This window comes from Saimiri boliviensis, chromosome 3 (assembly GCF_048565385.1).
Source record: "Saimiri boliviensis isolate mSaiBol1 chromosome 3, mSaiBol1.pri, whole genome shotgun sequence".
NCBI lineage: Eukaryota > Metazoa > Chordata > Mammalia > Primates > Cebidae > Saimiri > Saimiri boliviensis.
This window is the reverse complement of record NC_133451.1, coordinates 86,454,281-86,474,273: the sequence shown is the minus strand read 5'-3', so window position 1 is coordinate 86,474,273 and position 19,993 is coordinate 86,454,281. Positions and strand designations below refer to the sequence as shown.

Genomic DNA, 19,993 nt, shown 5'->3' with positions numbered 1-19,993 from the left:
TCTCTCCAACTGATATAATGCAATTTCTTCAAAATTTCAGCAATATGTTTTGTAGATATAGATAAGATTATTCTATAATTTATAATAAAAAGATGAAGAAACTAGAATACCTAAAATGATTCTGAAAAAATTACTAGGTGGAAAAGATCACTCTACTCAATTTCAAGATACAGTAATCAAAATCATATTACAGGCAGAGGGACATCCAACCTAGATTAATGAAACAAGATAGAAACACAGAAACAGTCTCACATAGTATGGCCAACAGATTATTATATATATATATATATTTTTACAAAGGTGCAAAACAATCCAATGAAGAAAAGATAGTCTTTTCAGCAGTGCTGCTTGAGCATCTGAATATCCATAGTCAAAAATTAAACCTAAACCTTGCACTTTATACAAAATTAACTCAAAATGGATTAAATATTTAAATGTGCAATGTAAAACAACAAAACTTTTTTTTTTTTCTTTTTTTTTTTTTTTTTTTTTTGAGACAGAGTCTTGATCACCCAGGCTGGAGTACAGTGGCGTGATCTTGGCTCACTGCAGCCTCCGCCTTCCAGGTTCAAACAATTCTCCTGCCTCAGCCTCCCAAGTAGCTGGGATTACAGATGCACACCACCATGCCAGGCTAATTTTTTGTGTTTTTAGTAGAGACAGGTTTTACATGTTGGCCAGGCTGGTATTGAACTCCTGACCTCGTGATCTGCCTGCCAGGCCTCCCAAAGTGTTGAGATTACAGGCGTGAGCCACTGTACCTGGCCAAAATTATAAGACTTCTAGAAGAAATAGGAGAAAATATTAAGAATCTAGGACTTATTGAAAAGTCCCAGACATGAAACCAAAAGCACAATCCATAAAATAAAAAAAAATGATAAATTGAACTTCATCAACTTTTAAAACTTTTGTTCTATGATGAACCTTGTAAAGAGGATGAAAAGACAAGCTACTACAGACCAGGAGAAAGTATTTGCAAACCACCTATATAACAAAGCCTTTGTGTGTGAACTATGTGAAGAACTCTTAAGAGTAAACAAACAACCTAATTAGAAAACAGGCAATAAGCATGAAAACACCTTTTATGGAAGATGATAAGGGTTAAACATAAGCCCATGAAAAGATGTTTAATACCACAACACAATAAGAAAATACAAATTAAAACCAAAATGAGACATCACCACATACCTATCAGCATAGCTTAAAAAATAAATAGTGATACCGCCAAATGCTGGCACAGATGCAGACATCTTTGATCTCTCATACTATGCAGGTAGAAAAAGTGGTACAGCCACTCTGGAAATTGCAGTTTCTTAAAAACCAAACATACCCTTACCACATGACATACCAATTGTGTTCCTGGACATTTTATGCCATAGAAACAAACAAACAAATGAAAAATCCACAGAAAGCTGTCACATAAATGTTCTTAGCAGCTTTATATGTAATAGCCCAAAACTTGAAACAATAAAAACGTCATTCAATAAGTAAATTGTTAAACCAGCTGTGGTACATCCATAACATAGACTTCTACTCAGCAATAAAAAGCAATGAACTATTACATACAACAACTTGGGTAGATCTCAAGGATATTATGCTGAGTCAATAAGAAAGCCATTTTCAAAAGGCCACATACTCTACGATTCAACCTATATCACACTCTTGAAATGAAAAAATTAGAGAAAGGGAGAACACAGTAGTAGTTACCAGGAGTTGGGGTTGGTAAGAAAAGGTGCAAGTGACTATAAAGGGGTGAATGAGAGAGATCTTTGCTGTGATGGGATAGTTCTGTATCTTGATTATGGTGGTTACAGGAGTCTACATATATAATAAAAGGTTGTAGAACTATTTATACACATTGTACCAATGTCAATTTCCTGGTTTTGATTTTGTAGTACAATCAGTTAATAAGCAAAAATTGGGGGAAACAGAGAGAAGAGAACATGACACCACTCAGTACTATATATTTTGAAACTTCCTGTGCATATATAACAACTGCAAAATAAAAAAGTTATAAGAAAGTTTGTTCAAATATTAACAGAACTTGGCCAGGTGTGGTGGTTCAAGCACTTTGGGAGGCCGAGGGAGACCGAGGCAGATGGATTGCCTGCAGTCAGGAGTTCGAGATCAGCCTGGTCAACATAATGAAACCCTGTCTCTACAAAAAAATGCAAAAAAATAGCTGGGCATTGTGGTGGGAGACTGTGATCTCAGCTACTCAGGAGGCTGAGGCAGGAGAATCACTTGAACCCAGGAGGTGGAGGTTGCAGTAAGCCGAGATCGCGCCATTGCACTCCAGCCTGAGCAACAAGATTGAAACTCCAACTCAAAAAAAAAAAAAAAAAGAATGTACACTCACACACACACACACACACACACACACACACAGAGAGAGAGAGAGAGAGAGAGAGAGAGAGAGAGAGAGAGAGAGAACTTACTGCCCCACGACAGTTTATGGATTATTAATGCTTTGTCTTTCAAAATCTTACTGTACTTTCCTATTTTCTCAAAACAGTCTTGTTTTACTTTTACAATCAGGAAAAAATGCATTCAAACTTGCTTAAAAATAAATCTAACTTCTTTTTTGATGGCTCAAAGCTAAAAGTGAGAGGCAGGATGGGGCCCAAGAATAGTAGACCTTGAGATGCAACTTTTCTGTAAAATTGCATATGAAGAGCAACCTAACCAGAGTCATTTCTAGAATTTTTCTCATTAGTCACTGTCTTTTGCTTGGTTAACTACAATGTAGTAAACAACATCCTCTCTTTAAATAACTTAAAAGTAACTGAGGCAACATCCTTACATCCACTACAAATATAAACGTTAGCCAAGAAACTTAACGTGTCTTGAGCCAAATTTCTAAGTTACCCTTAATCCTCTAAGTATTCTCAAATTAAGTAGCCCTCGAAAAAAGTAGAGATGTACTAGTGTCAAGTAGAGATATGCTAGTTAATTGTTGTAAATATACATGCATTAGATACCTTTAATGACCTCCCATACACTTCTCCATTTTCTCCCTCCCACGTCCTCCTCTCCATAGATAAAGCTGTCTTTCTACAATAATGGCACCCTCCATTTCCTCCAGAAAAAATTTCAAATTCCTTAACAAGTCTCACCATGCCCTCGACTATTTAGTGCCACCTGTATTTTCTTTACAGAGCATCTGTCACTTGCTACCATTCTCTCTGTCCCCAGGCTTTAGTACCGAAATTTGGTGATACTTAAATTTCTAAGCACAATTGGATCGTACTCACTTGTGAACACTTAGAAAAATATTGCTCAATAATTATTTCCTTTTCAAATGTAGACCAAAGTGAGGGCAAAAATCCTGTTATTGATATGCTAGGGGAAAAGGGGTCTTCTTTATTAATAGAATATTTGTAAATCTCTTTCTATGTCAGTTTGGAAAGCAATGTTATCCCAGATTAGTTTGATTCAGTGGAAGCATTATTTCAATATTTTCTTTACTTCAATCTTAAGCATTATGGAGAATGAAAGCATTAAACATAAAAATACGGTAGGATGTTGGGATACCTTTAAGTAAACCCAAGTTTACTTGCAGCTTCTGGGAATGAAAAAACTCAAGTTTCATCACCAAAGACCAATCTGATTCTGAAGTTATTAATGTGAACTAGGTAGCTTTTTGAAAGTAATACCATACTAAAGGTAAATAATTAATGTTGATGATGCCATTACCCAGTGCTTACGCTGAAGTACCTTCAAAGCTTCACATGCTCCATTTCACCATTGCCGCTATTAGCCTAGTTATCAATACAAAAAAATACATTCCATTTCGTAGGTGTTTGAAGACAATTAAATATAATTGTTTTCATCTCTCAATGGGAATGAAAAAGCCCAAATTGTCATGAGGGTCTTGTGGAAATGGCATTTTTTTTTCCCTTTAAAAACTGAACTGTGTCATACTCTGTCACATAACATCATATTAAACCACGGAACACGGTTATGTTGTGCTGCCCCTATCATTGAAGGGATATTAAATTAAACTTATGGGTTATCTTTTCCAGGGAAAATTCCCTTCAAAACTCTCATTAAACAAGTGCCAGTTAGAGTAGATGCCCCATAGACATCTAATTTTGAAAATAAGCAAAATTTTATGAAATTATTCAGCTTTTCCAAAATCAATCTATTTGATTTCCCCTACCAAACTACAAGAGTTTCTGTCAGCCATCAATTAAAAAAAGCTGATTTCCTCCCCCTGCCTCCACCCCGTCTCTCTCTCTCCCCTTCACTGACATTCCTTAACCACCTCTGCCCATCGCAGTCTGCAGAAGCAACAGTGAATTTTGGAAAGAAGCTATCGTTAGTATGTGTTTGCCAATGGCACAGGAAAATTGGGCTGGAAAAAGTGTATTAACATGCACTGCAGCTTCACTTAGTGATGAGCAAATATTATTAATATAAATGGTGAAGAAGCATGACTATTGAATGGTACTGTGAAAAAAATATTGTCTCTTCTAAGAAAAATTAGACATAGAGTTGTCCAAGGAACTTTGGCATTAGTTACAAATGAAACTTCGAACGTTTCTAAGTAAACACTGCAGACAATTATGTTTACCAACACTGTTGAAGCATGAAATTAGAAGATATCTTTAAATTTGGGGAGGAAATCTGGCTTCTTTTAACTTATTTGGCTCTGCTGCTCTCCTTCCAAAATTAGTGCAGTGATAATACTAGAAGGAAGTAGAGATTTATTATACCCACCGATGACTTTTAATAATGCCAGCTGGCATTGGAAAGGAATAATATTTTAAAAAATGAATGCTCAGTTACTTTGGGTAGTAGAACTACCCTTGAGGGAAATATCATGTGAAATTACAATCTTTTTCCATTAGGTTTTACTTTTAGATAAACCTATGGATGTAAAAATTTGAGACAGGCTTCTGTTCCCACTGCTATTGCATGAATGTCTAGATAAAAACTGGTGCTGGCAAAGTTAGTATAACTAAGTAAGTCGGATTTACAGACACCACAATGTCTGCAACCTCAGAGAAATATCAGATCAAGCAAATTTAAGGAACCACCACTAGATTAAAAAAAAAAAGAATTCAACAGGTAAGGCCATGGATTGGTATCTGATTGATGTGGGTTAGACTCTCAACTCGACACTTATTGAGTGTGTAATCTTAGGCATTATCTTCCAAAACTCTGTTTCTTCATCCATAAAATGGCAATAAGAGGAGTCCTTGTATTATTAAGGTTATTCTGTGGAAGAAGTGAGATAATACATGTAATGTACTTAACTTCTGGCTCATTATAAATTCTTAGTCAATGTTAACCATAATTTTTTGTCTGCTTTTATAATAAGTGTTGTTTATTATGTATGACCAGTTATTTCATTAAAGTTTTCATGAATTACTTATTTAAAAATAAAGTCAGATGTGAACTACACAGATTTTCAGCTTTAAGGATGCTCAAAATGTGACATGTTCTACCTAATTGTTAAGAAATATATTAAAGAAATAAAATACTTCATTTTCATGTTTTAAAACTACTTTGCTATTTGCCATTTGTAACAACATGGATGAACTTGGAGTATGTTACACTAGGTGAAATAAGCCAAACACAGAAAGACAGATATTATATGATATCACTTATCTGTAGAATATAGAAAAGTCAAACTCTTGGAAGGAGGAGTAGAATGGTGGTTGCTAGGAGGTAGAGTACAGGGAAAATGGGGATTAAACGTTAGACAAAGGATCCAAACTTTCAGTTAGAAGATGAACAAGTTGTGGGAATCTAATGCACAGCATGAGTGATACATTTGACTGTGGTGATTATTTCACAATGGACATGTATACTGAGTCATCACATTATATATCTTAAATATATTTGATTTTTATTTGACAATTAAACTATTTTTTTTTAATTAATTCTATTGATTGGATTTGCTGAAGTCTTACCCTGAATGGTAGATACCAATCATAGACGTAATTAGCTCATGTTGGGATATATGCCTACATGCCTACAACACAAGTCACCTAACTTTTGATACTCTTTTTCCTCAGACCAGTTGAGGATTTGGAGAATTTCATCCTTTACATCTCTTAGTAATGGAAAAATGCTATGACAAGTTTTTTCTTGTGTTCTCTAAAAACTAAAGTCTATATAGAAATTCAAGTTCAAGTGTCATATGGGAACTAACATGATGCGTTAGAATGTAGGCTCAGGAACCAGATTTAAGGCTGGGCTTTACTCAGTCACTTACTAGCTGCAGACTTTGGTGAGTTACTTATCCTCTCAACTTTAGTTTTGTCATTTATAAAATGAGTTATTGATAGCATATATTTATGAAGATGATTATAAGTTTTAAATGAGCTAATGCATATAAAAGACTCATCACAAAATCTGGCATTTTATAAGTGATCAATAAATTTTTATTATTATTTTCATATTCTTAATAATTTCATTGATCTTTTGGTTGGGCTGTTGTAATCATTTTCATATTGCTTAAGGTATGATGCTTATGGGGTCACCAGTTTAAGCTTTCCATCAGTGGTATAAGTTTCACTCTGTATGATTTGTAATTTAGGTCACACATAGACCTGGTTACACAGACAATAAGTTGGGGGAATATGAAGGTTCTGTATCAAAGGAATAATTGGAAAACAACCTGAGCAGCATGATATGATGAGAGAAACTAGAAACATCATTTTTATGAATGGATAAAATAATTGACTACCTGTTAGCATTACTAGTTTTATATGGGAGTTTCATTTGTATAACGAGCAAATTGAAAAAATACCCTTATTTGTAGATAATTAATTCTTAATTTTATTTTTTGATATTATGCTATAAAAGTTTTATGTCTAGTAATGAATATAATTTACATTCTTTTTTAAGAAAAAATACTACTCATATTTTCTTTTCCAAACAAGTTACATTCCTAATGAATTCCCTAACATATCTAATTATTCTGATATTGAATTGCCAGGTTTTTGAGAAATGAGTGTTCAACTTTAGGAAAATTCAAACTATCTTGTTTTGGGATGAATAAAACATGCTCAGGAAAATTTTTTTAAAACAATATTTAGGACATTATGTTCTAATAAGGCAGAAATTATATTGTGGTGTGATATTATAGCATGAAGCCACAAAAGCAAAACTGGTTGTGGTGGATAAAAGGATCTTGGGCTCTAAGGACTCAGGGAAATGGCATTTGTGAATTGAGACAGTGGCTTAGGTAACTTTTAGAATTTAAATAAGTGCACCATAGTTAATGTCTATTTCCTACCATTCAATTGCAGCTAGTAAATAGCAGCAATAAGGACCACATGAAGTATCAGGTAATGAAAAGAAAAACAGAATGTGGTTACTGAAATACTAGATTTTCTGTTGATTGCTATTCCCCAACCCCCAATCCTCAATCTAGCTCTCAAATATCTTTATCTATTCAACTATTTATTCTGACAGTATGTAATGGGACAGACTCAAGGCAAAGATTTTCTTTTAAGTATTACTCTTTTTTCTTTCCTTTTCACAATGTTAGTCATAGTCATTCTTTGTGGACATTAAAATTCTGAAGATGTGTTATCCTTCCAGGAAAATGTGGGAAGCAACATTTAAATTGTAGCCAAAATCATATTTTATAAAAAATGCTCTACCAATACTGCATTTCCAGGACTTGGACCACCCAGTGATGCTCTGCAGTAACACAAAATTGATCCTTTACTCAAAGGGAAGTTGTAAATGTAATATAAGACACAACATACTTATTCTCAGATAGCTTTGGTCACTCCTATCATTTCTCATGCTTTGTGGCTAATGGAAATATTATCTACTTACTGGATGGAACTTTCAATGCGTGTGATAGTGAGGAAAGCAGCAAGGTTTGCCGTGTAAGATGAGATAACAATCAAAGCAAATAGCCACCAAGCCCCCATCATCATTCGGGTAGCCAGAGTCGTATACGGGACCTCCCCACCTGTAGAAAGAAGCAAAAAGATGAAAAGAACATCAACTATGTATTTATTGAGAGTCTGAAGTCATCTATATTCAACACCAAATTAACTTTCAAGTAGTGAGAAATTATTCTGCTTAACATCAACATAGATCTCTATATTTTCATCACTCCATATTTAATTCTTTTTATGAGATTATGAGAGACCCAGCCAAAAGAAGCATGATAAATAGTATAACATGTTTAAATGATAGTTCTTCCTCCTTGCTATTCAATCCTGTAATTAATTACCCTTTTATTACAATCACAGGTATATGCTTTCTTTCAAAGTCTTGAATATTCATTAGGTGATATTAATACTGCTATGCCTATATATAATGCAAATTTTTAGATTTCTAAATAAATAATATTGAGAGGATTATTCTTTGTTATATTCTCTAGAAACACAGCTTGTTAATCATTTTGGGATCACACATATTAGTGTTGGCTTCAGCAACACATATTTGCTTTGTTCTACTTTTAATTAATTTCCTACTCTTATAATCTTGTTGCACAATCCTCTTCTCTATCTTTTAATTGTTGGAGTGTTCTTGGGCTCAGTATTTAGACTGCTTCTGTTCTCTGTCCATAGTCCCACCCTGGGTAATCTCGAGTCCCCTGACTTTGAATATGATCTATATAGTATACTTTGGTAACATTAGAATCTGTATCTCTAGCCCCCTACCCTGACTTTCTCTAGAGAGCTATAGATAAAAGCCTGCATGAGTCTCACCGGGAATCCAATATACCTCTCTAACTTATGACATCTGAAACAGAACTCTTTTTATTTTATTCCCAAATTATCTCTCCTTCAAGCCAGTCCATGCCAGTTCAGGGAATAGCACCACTATTTACTTTGTTTCTCAGACCAAAAACAGAAATTTTCAAACATCTTCTTCAATAGCCAGTCCTGTCACCTTCACATTCAAATTACATCCGAAATCCTACCTCACCTCATCCCGTCTACTGCTGACACCCAATTCAAAGATGACATCTTTAACTCTACTACTGAACTACTTATGTGTTTTCCCTATTTATTTACATTCTAGAGAGTACCACTCCTAAGTCTATTACCACGGTGGTCTTATAAATGAAAATCAGATCAATGGCATTCCACTGATCAAAGCTTACAGTGGCTTCCCAGTACTCTTTAAAAAAAAAAAAATCTCTACCAAGGCTTACAAGGCTCTATGTATATTGATCTTAGGTCATTGTCTGAGTTTATTTCTCACCATTCTTTCAATGGCTTTCTTGAAATTTCCTCTGTAGAGCAACGATGATATTTGTCCCAGAGCCCTTGCATTTGCAATTGGTTATGCCTGAAATTGTCTCCTCTTTAATTCATAAATTCTGTCTTCATTCATTTTTTTCAGGTTTCTGCTCACAGGCTATCTCTTCATAAAAATATTTTATCACTAGTCTATCTAAAATAACTCCCCACAACCTATACTGCTGATTCCTTTATCTTTTAAAAAATAATAATGCATTATGCTTTACATATTTCTGTGTATTTCTAACCATTATAATTTTTGATATAGGAATAGTCCCTGTCCCATATTAAGAGCGTAATGTTTTTTGAATTAATATGTGCTGTGTTATGGACTAAATTGTGTCTCTCCCAAATTCATGTCCTGAAACCCTAACCCACAGTGTGATTGTTATTTGGAGATAGAGCCATTAAATAAGTAATTAAGGTAAAGTGAGATTGTAAGTGTGGACTTCTAATCCGATATGACTGGTGTCCTTATAAGAAGAGAAAGAGACACTAGGGATGCACATGCACAGAAGAAAGGCCATGTGAGGGCACAGCAAGAAGGTGACCATCTGCAGGCCAAGGAGAGAGGCCTCAGGAGGCACCAAACCTGCTGACACTCTGATCTTAGACTTCCAGCCTCTAAACCTTCGAGGAAATAAACTTCCATTGTTAAGCCACCTAGTCTGTGTTATTTTTTATGGCAATATTATTAGACTAATAATGCTATATATGAACTATTAATAGGACTACTAAAAGAAGTTAGTTTTATGTTCTCAGTGGAAGTAACTCAAAGAAATATACTACCGTCATGTAGTTCTATCAATATGTGAATGACTTAACAGGATTCAATTTCCTATAATATCAGGCATATTTTTATGACAAGCACTAGTTCTTACTATGTAATATATCTAAATTTTAAATGTAGACCCTTTCATTACGTTCTAAGCTATTCTCCTGATGTAACACATTCGGAACAGGCTAACATCTGATATCTGGAACACATTTTTCAAAAGAAGTTACAATGTATTTTAGATACTTTTTTCTTCAAAGCAAAAGAAATATTTACTCAGCTTTTGAAGGTAAAAGCAAAATTAAATATTTATTTTTACATCCATATGAGGATTTTTCTGGTCAAAATAGCTAATTGAAAAAATAATAATAGAATATGAACAAGATGATAGCTGAAGACTGAAAGATGTTAATATGTATAACAAAAGTAGAACAATAAATTTATGAATGAAAAGGCTAATTGGAGGTTCATTCTATTAAAGTTTTAGCCTTGATATCACCCACATAAAAGAACACTTGAGTCTTTTCATCCATGTTATAAAAATTGCAATTTGAGGAGCTCAAATATTCTTGTAGAATCCAAATAAAATGTTATTGGATAACTACACTTAGGAATCAAATATTAAAAGTAATGGGAATCTTGACTTCTAATTTTGGTAATGGGGGACGAAGCCATTCAGAACAATCCTCCCACTGACAACAACTAGAAAAATTGAACATATAATGCATTTGCAGAGCTAATGAGACAGTAAATTTTACAGGCCCAGAGCCCTGGAAAAGAAAATAACCCAGAAAAATAGCCTCATATTTGGAAATGCTTTTCCTTGAGGGGCATATGCCAATTTAAAAACAGAAAGCTGAGGAACTAACAACTGGGCGGGAATACTTTAAAAGCATTAAATGGTTAGGTGGTAACAAAATTGGGGTCCAGGACTTGCCGAATGAGGCTGGGCCTGACACAACAAGAAAATCCCCAAATGATGAGAAATTAAGTCATAGGTCAAGGAAAATCACCAGAGAAATAAAAAGCACTTTGAACAGAATGATAATAAGTATATTCCATATAAAAATTTCACGTATGATAGTTTAAGTTTACAGATGCAGCTAAATTGTACTGAGGGAAATTCATAGCCTGTAATTTATAGGAAAAGAAGCCTGAGCTACTCATGAATTTTAAGACATTAAAAAAAATCAGCAAATTAAATTTGAACAAGTACAGGCAATAAAATGATTAAGAGCAAAACTTAACAAAATATACAAGAAATATAGTTAAGAAGGTTGATCTGACAGAAGTTTGGTCCTTTAAAAAGACCGAAAAAGCTGTTGAAACTTATAAGGAAAATAAGTGAAGGCACAAAAATATTACAGAAATTTAAAAAGTACATTGTTACAGATGTTAACAGAAGGATAACCTACATACAAGTTTATGCCAATATGTTTGAAAATTAAGACAATATGGGCAAATTTCTGGAAAAGTTTCTCCCCAAAGAAATAGAAAATTTGAATAGTTTTGTAACTATTAAAGACTTCAATCCAGAATTAAAACTTACCCACCACAATATGCAAGGCTGGTGGCCTTACTAACAAAATCTACCAAATATATGAGGGAGTAATTAACTTTACTTGTACACAAATCCTTCCTAAAGTTAGAGAAAAACAAGAAACTATTCAATCCATTTTATAAAGAAAGTACAATTTTGATAACAAAACCTTACAAAATTATTCCAAGGAAAGGAAATTACAGGCTAATGTCACATGATTGTAGATGCAAAAGATAAATAAGTTAGCAAATAGAGAATTGCATAAAAATGGATTGGGTTTATTATATGAAGGCAAAATTGGCTTGGCATTCAAAAATCAATCATTGTATTTCACTACATTAGCACTAAAAGAGAAAAATTATGTGATAATCTTGGCAGATGAAGAAAAGGTACAGATAAAGTTCAACATCCAGTCCTAGAAAAACAAAAACAAAACAAACCTAGAAATAATGCAGCAAACTAGAAACTTTAAAAATTGTTTCTTATTTTTATAAAGAGTACTTTAAGAAAATCAGTATCACGTATCATATATACTAATAAAATAAAAATTTTTGACTGCCTTAAAGAATACATATTGGTAACATTTCTATTGAATTGGGGTTGTGCTAGACTCCCTAGTCCAATAAATTGTAGTTAAGAATTGGAAAGAATGAAACAAGTTATGGATTAGACATTATATAAATATGTATGTAGAAAATCCAAGAGAACAAATGGTAAATTACCAAAATTAACAAATTAGTTACCAGCTTACTATGTTACAGAAACAATGTTTAAAAATTGATTATATTTGTATATAACAGTGACACTTACAACATAGAATTAAAAAACAGATGTCATTTCCAATAGCATTAGATGATCAAATAACTAGGAATAAACTCATTTAAAGATATGAGAGATCTCTACATGAAAGACTACAAAACTATTTTTGAGTAAAATAAAGGAAAATTCAATAAATGAAGATATAGTATGTTCACTGATTAAGATATTTAATACTGTAAAGATATCAATTCCCCTCAAATTGATCTATAGATGCAGTCAGTGAAATTCCAATTAAAAATGCCAGGTTGTGTGAACGTGTGTGTGCACAGGTGCATGTGTATGAAGCTCAGTGTCAACTGTATATCAAGTTGCAAAAGGACAAAAATTGCCAAGATACTCTTGAGGAAGAAGAAAAAAAACTGAATCTTGATGACTATAGATTAATATAATAATTAAGACAGTTGGTTACATGTACAAGGATAAATCAAATAAATCAATGAAAGTTATCCATGCATACATGGGCACTTGATTTATACCCAGCTGGCACTAAAGTATGTATTATAATGAAAGCGAGGTCTTTGCATTAAGTAGTTCTAGGTCAATTAGACATATGTATGAAAAATAATGAAACTGGTCTCCTAACTCATACTACACACAAAAATCAATACCAAGCAGCCTGTAGATATAAATACAAAAGGTAAACAATAAAGCTAGAAAATTATATAGGAGAATATATCCACGAGTTTGGGCAGAAAGGATTTCTTAAACACAGCACAAAATGCATTAGAACAAAAGAAAAGACTGACAATTTGACTGTAATAATACTTCGTAGCTAAAAAGATGACATGAAGAGAGTGAAAAGACAAGCCACAGTAGAAGAGATTCCTAATACATATACCTAACAAAAAATAATCAACTAATATTAACTACTATAAATAGATAAGAATAAAGGAAATGATAATCAGAAAAATGGATAAGAGGTTTCATAAATAAGATAACCACTGACCAATAAATATATGAAAAGGCAGCAATCTCATTAACTCTTAGGGAAATACAAAATAAAATATACCACACCACAGGCACCAGAATGATTACAATTAAAAAGATATACATTACCAAGTACTGGCAAGGACATGGAACTATCAGAATGCTTGTACCCTGTTGTTGGGATTGTAAACTGGTTCAGTCAATCATTTTGATAAACAATCTTTGAAAACTAATGTATGAGTATCTTAGAATCCAGCAATTTTACCCCTTAGGTACATACCCACTAGATGAATTACTTACCAAGAGACAGAAATGTTTGTAACAGCATCGTCCTAATAGTCTAAACTGGAAACATCCCAAACATACTTTGAAAGTAGACTAGACACCTCCTTACATATCTTAAGTTTGGCCTTAAGATTTCTTCATGCATAGTGAAGTGTGACCTAACTGGATGTATAAACAGACTGTAACCTCCTCTTGTACCAAACACAGAGTTTCAGCCAACTATAGGTGACCAACTGTTCAAACTGTGTTCAAATAAGGCAAACGTTGAGCTGTAACCAATCCAGCTGTTTCTGTACTTCACTTCTATTTTCTGTATGTCACTTTCTTCTTTCTGTTCATAAATATTATCTAATTTTGTCACAGCCCCCAGTTACTCCGAACCTATCTGATTCGAGGGGGTTCCTCTATTCCTGAATGGTTCTTTGCTCAATTCAACTCTGTTAAATGTTATTCATCTGTTATTCTTTAAACACAAACAATAAAATATTGCACAATGACAAAAGCAAGCAAATCTTACTTATACACAACACCATTAATGGATTTTATAAACCTAATGGTGGGTAAAATAACTTACACTGTATATTACTTGTTCAAAAACAAGCAACATGAATGGCAGTGCTGATCTAGGAAAAGATAGAACATTACTAGGGTCCCAACCCTCACTGCCTTTTTCCCAATCATTTTTCACTCTCCCTTTGGCAAGAGAGAAAGGCAAGGAGGGCTGGGTCCCTGGTAATGCCCTATCTTTTCCTAGGTGGCAATTATACAGGTGGATCATTGCTGGTAATTCATTGAGCTACACAATTTGCTACATACTTTTCTGTGTGTAAATAATATTTCATGACTAAAAACTAAATAAAAGAAGAAAGTACGGAGGGAGTGAGTGAATTCAATAATGACATTTGTTTTCTTTCTCCTTTTTTCTTATACACAATCAGAACAAAAAATGTGTTTTCACAGTCAGATGTATTTTCATCGAATATTTCAAAGAGATAATGAGGTAAAAGACAAAACAATTATGTGCTGAATTTAAAAAATCATAATCTCACCTTGCTAAAAAAAAGTCTTACAAAAATTAGGCTGATGTTTTATGACACGTCAGGGTATACAAAGTTCTGACTCTGAAGCTGGGTATTTGGATTCCCATAACCCCTGATAAGTTTGAAGTACTCTGGTAAAGCATGAAAAATTTTTATTTTCCAAATGACCCCTCTGTTTTAAGAAAAATCTCCTTGACTAGTTTTTCATTTTGATGTGATTGTTTTACCACATTAAAAGCTACATTAATCTTGCTACTGTATATATTCGCTTACTTATAAAAGTTGTTAAAAGTAAGCAATGTCTTCTGGCAAGATGGGGAAATCTGATAAATCCAACTGAGTCAGGCAAAAATTTGTTATTCTAAGTCTTATTCTGTGTGAGTATATATGCATCTTTGTTTCCATGAAATATGAAAAAGTAATTGCTGTAGAGTCTCCAATTTGGTTGTTTGGTAAATCCGTTTCTTATAGGTTGAAAGACTCATAACATTTTTATTTTGTAATCTGGAATGGTGGGATTCTTTTACAAACTATGATTAGAAAAATGGGAGAAAACTAATCAATACCTTTTTAAAAATTAAACATTCCGTTTTCAAGTGTTGGGTCTTTATTGGAAACAGGTTTCGAACAAAATAGCTAAAAACTCATAGAAAATAGAAAATTTTCATTACTCAAGCTGACTGAATAGTTCATGTAAGCTAATCAATTAAAATATAAGTAAATATTAGAATGTTTTACACTTACAGAATCACAACTCAGAAAAACAAAGGATATTTTTGTCAAATTTGTGTGGAAGTCATTGCCAGCAAAAGCATATTCTACATTTAAGGACCGGAGGAGAGAATGTATATATCATCTCTGAAATGCTTCATTTATGTCAGTCACTTTTATCTAAGTATTTCTTAAAGTTCATTGGTATGCAAATTGAGAGACACTGACCAGATCTGTAAATGTTTCATTTTTTGGTGAAGGATGTGAGGGTAATAAGGAAGTGAACAAGAGATACAACTGTGGTTTCCTGTTGTCCACAGGATAATGGGTTCACCATACTGAACTCATTTGCAAGCTAGGGCAGATTTTCTACAACATGACATGTCTATCATGGGTATAAGAGATGCCTTTAGGGAGAGCGAGCATAACATCACATCATGTTACAGTGAGAAAGTTGTTCTATTTACAATCACCCTTTAGTATTTTTTAAAATTTATTATACTTCAAGTTCTGGGATACACGTGCAGAACGTGCAGGTTTGTTACATAGGTATATATATGCTATGCTGGTTTGCTGCACCCATCAACTCATCATCTAGGCTTTAAGCCCCGCATGCATTAGATATTTGTCCTAATGCTCTCCCTCCCCTTATCCCTCAACCCCTGACAGGCTCCTCTGTGTGATGTTCCCCTCCCTGTGTCTATGTGTTCTCATTCTTCACCTCCCACTTATGAGTGAGAATATGTGGTGTTTGGTTTTCTGTTCCTGTGTCAGTTTTCTGAGAAGGATGGTTTCCAGCTTCATCCATGTCTCTGCAAAAGACATGAACTCATTATTTTCTAAGGCTGCATAGTATTCCATGGTATATATGTGCCACAATTTCTTTATCTAGTCTATCATTGATGGGCATTTGTGTTGGTTCCAAGTCTGCTACTGTGAAGAGTGCTGCAATAAACATACATGTATATGTGTCTTTATAGTAGAATGATTTATAATCCTTTGGATATATACCCAGTAATATCATGGCAAGAACAAAGCCTCAGATAATAAGGTTATAAAATTTTTACAAAGGGAATTCAAATCTCAAACTCCATTTGGCATTCAGTGGAACTAATTTGTATTCAATAATGTTTCATTTACATTAAACTTATTTTATAGTTATTTTCTATTGAATGCAATGACACTGCTTTTAAGTTACATGAGTGAATATTACCATTATCAACAATAATACAAACTCTCTGTAATCTGAATTTCAAACATTCTAATCTCCTATGCCATCCTCAATCTTTTGGGCTTCGTCCCTCCAACAAGTCTACAATCCCTCTGGGATCTAAGATGCATTGACCCTGCTACATTTTCGCTGTCCCTCTCCACCCTCCTAGACACACTTACTTCTTAAATTGAGTAATTGAAACAGGACCACAAAAATGAGATTCTGAGATTGGATTACTCTCCTATCTATGTAGCACATATTGATGAAAAATGGAACTGTGACCATATACAGTCTGTGGTGACATTATGATTGTTTCAATAAACACCAGTGTTGGCATGGGATGAAGTGCAGGTGGAATGCAAGTCCATTTATATGGCAAATAATAGTGATTTTGAAGACTGTGGTTCCAGCTAATTGCCCTGAAGCCTCAGAATGAATACAGAGAGCAAATGAGAAACTTAAGGCCATGAATGCCAAGCTCAGAAATAAGGTAAAATTTTAATATCTTGATGGCAGCTTGAAGGAATCTCTTAATCCCGTAGTTTCAGGGTAGATACTGCTGAGGACAAGAGTAAGGGTTGACTGTAAGCATAGCACACTTTAATTGCTATTAAATATTCTGCCATATAAGCTACCTCATTCACTGATAAGAAATTAGAACTTTCAAATTCTTCTGAACCTCCTTGTTATTGAAAGAAACCTCTCACTACTTCCAAGGGAATCAGCCTTCTTCTGCACAAGTACTTTTCAGTAACTTGACCTAGGAAACCTTACAGATCTCTTCTGGACTCACCACATTACTCCTTATTGCCTCCATGCCACAAATTAGTCACCAAATAATTGAGTCAGAGAAGTATAAAGCCTACTTATAAACATTTATACCAAACAGGATGACACTAAGTATCTATTAGAGCAAATACATTGTCATGGGTGGTAATGATTTCATATTTGGGATTTAATGTGTTGAGTTGATATTTGGACAGGGGGTGGTTGTCATTCATTAAACTGGCTAATTAAAGAATGAACTAAAAATGAATGGACTTTGAAAATAACCTGTATACAACTTATCTGTCATACCGCAGAGATTCAGGGAGGTGGGAATGTTGGAATGAATCTGTTCTGAGAAACTTGGTCACTGTTCTTACAGGAGAGGGCCACTCCCTACACAAAGACATTAAAAAAAATATGGAACGAGGGTATAACACAAGCATCTCTGAAGAGTTCTGTGTTCTTGTCCTCTGGAGTCTCAGACAACACTGGGGAATGCTGCAATAAATTGCATTTCTTGATCCAAAATGAAAGCAGTATTTCAGGTGAAGCCTTGGTGTGGGTGACTATAAGAGATGAGGTAAAATTACCATAGTGAGTTCCGACTGTTTATCAGTGGTAATTGAAGAGTACTGATCTTCAGAGAACTATAGTACTAACTTTTTGATCACAGTGTCCCTAAAAATAAAATAAGTGCTTCTGTTTACATAATTTACATAATAACCTATTAGTTATAGGTTATACTTCATAAATTTTTAAGGTGCTTTTTGATATGTATGGATAGAATAATTCTACATTTGAGAACAGAAACCTAGCCTCAATTGCTGAGTGGGAATTTGGAACCTCTTATCTAGCTCCCAGAACTAACCTAGTGTATATATTCAGAAGCCCAATACTGAAGAAGGGGTCAAGGTGGTATTTTTTGGTATGTTCTTTTTGGCATTCTTAATGCGATTTTCAGTAGAAATAGGTCAAACTTATAATTTGTATCCTATTTACTACATCTTCAAATGACTGAATATTTCTCAGTCAGTTGTATTATAGCTTATTTAAGTATTCTCCTAGTTTAGAAAAGTTGGAGATTTTTATGCTATCACATATTACATTGCTATAAACATCTTTGAACATGTAAAATTTAAATATTTTGACTTATTCTCTTTGTTAGAATCCATGGAGAAGTTATTTTTTGAATGAAGTTAGTTTTTTTATATCTTATACAAGTGAAAAGAACTTTCAGGAGAATGCTGGGAAGATGGCCGCCTAAGAACAGCTCAGGACTTCAGCTCCCAGTGAAGGTGCAGAGGGTGAGTAGACGCCGCATTTCCAGACGAACTCTTATTGCCCACAGACCAGGAGATACCCAGGCAGAGGGGTCGCCAGCGTCGCAGTCCCAGCCGGTGCGGCTGCTTTGGCCCCTGTGGGGCTGATTCCGCCCGCGTGGCTGCTGTGACCACGCCCTGTTGCTGCCCTTCTCCGTACAAAAGCCACTGGTCTGGGAGCCCTCTTAGCTGGCGAGCAGAGCCCTGAGACGGCAGAGTTGCCCATTCATCTGAAATAGTGAGTCAGGCCAGGAGATTCCTAGGCAAAAAATCCGCCAGGAGCCAGCGCCGCAGTTCGAGCGGACTCCGTGAGTCGCAGCACGGGACATCCCGGCGCCTTTTCAACAAGCGACCGGAACGCGGGGTCTTTCAACTTAAAAGAAAAGACTCTGAGTCAGGGAGCCAGGTGATCAGGCTCGGTTGGTCCCACCCCTCCACCCCCAACAACAACGAAAACAAAAACAGTAATTGGAAACCCTCTGGGTTGAGCCCTCCAAACCAAGCACAGCTGAACCGGGACGGTCCGGCTCCGTGGGGGAGGGGTTTCCGCCATTACTGAGACTCTCCACCGCTACAGAGGCAGGCTGCCGTTGCCGAGGCAACCTGCCACAACAGAGAGAGTCCACCATAACAGAGGCGGGGCCCCCGTTGCCAAGACAGTTCTAACTACGCCCATATAAAAAGGACGGCAAGGAAGAGCTCAGGGCAGCTGGGCGGAGCCCACAGCAGCTCAGCAAAGCCCCTGCGGGCAGGCAGTGGCTAGGCGTGCTGCTAGCTGGGCGGGTCAGACCTGAAAGAAAAATCAAAAAAAGCAGTAGTGCAAGGGAAACTCATAAAGCTCCAACTCCCTGGGACAGAGACGGACAACAGGTGGATAAACCCACAAAAATGGGAAGAAACCAGCGCAAAAAGGATGAAAACTCCCGAAACCAGAACACCTCTCCTCCTAAAAGGGATCACAACTCCTCACCAGCAAGGGAACCAGACCGGATGGAGAAGGAGGGTGATGAAATGACAGAATCAGACTTCAGAAGGTGGGTAGTAAGAAACTACAATGAGCTAAAGAACATGTTCTAACCCAACGCAAAGAAAATAGGAACCTTGAAAAAAGATTGGACGAACTGCTGACGAGAATGGACAGCATAGAGAGGAGTATAAGTGAATTGATGGAGCTGAAAAACGCAACATGAGAACTTGGTGAAGCATGTACAAGCTTCAACAGCCGAATTGACCAAGCAGAAGAAAGGATATCAGAGGTCGAAGATCAACTCAATGAAATAAAAAGAGAAGGCAAGAACAGAGAAAAAAGCACAAAAAGGAATGAACAAAATCTTCAAGAAATGTGGGACTATGTGAAAAGACCTAATCT

At 35.2% G+C, this 19,993-nt stretch overlaps 1 protein-coding gene across 4 annotated transcripts in view; it reads right to left on the bottom strand.

The window, feature by feature from the left end:
* GRID2 (glutamate ionotropic receptor delta type subunit 2) overlaps positions 1 to 19,993 on the bottom strand; it is a 1,500,723-nt gene that overhangs the window by 291,767 nt on the left and 1,188,963 nt on the right. For all 4 annotated transcript variants that reach the window (XM_074396451.1, XM_003924021.4, XM_074396449.1 and 1 more), the window contains one exon: positions 7,804 to 7,942. In XM_074396451.1, the coding sequence (XP_074252552.1) occupies positions 7,804 to 7,942 (139 nt within the window). The remainder of the gene's footprint in view (positions 1 to 7,803; positions 7,943 to 19,993) is intronic.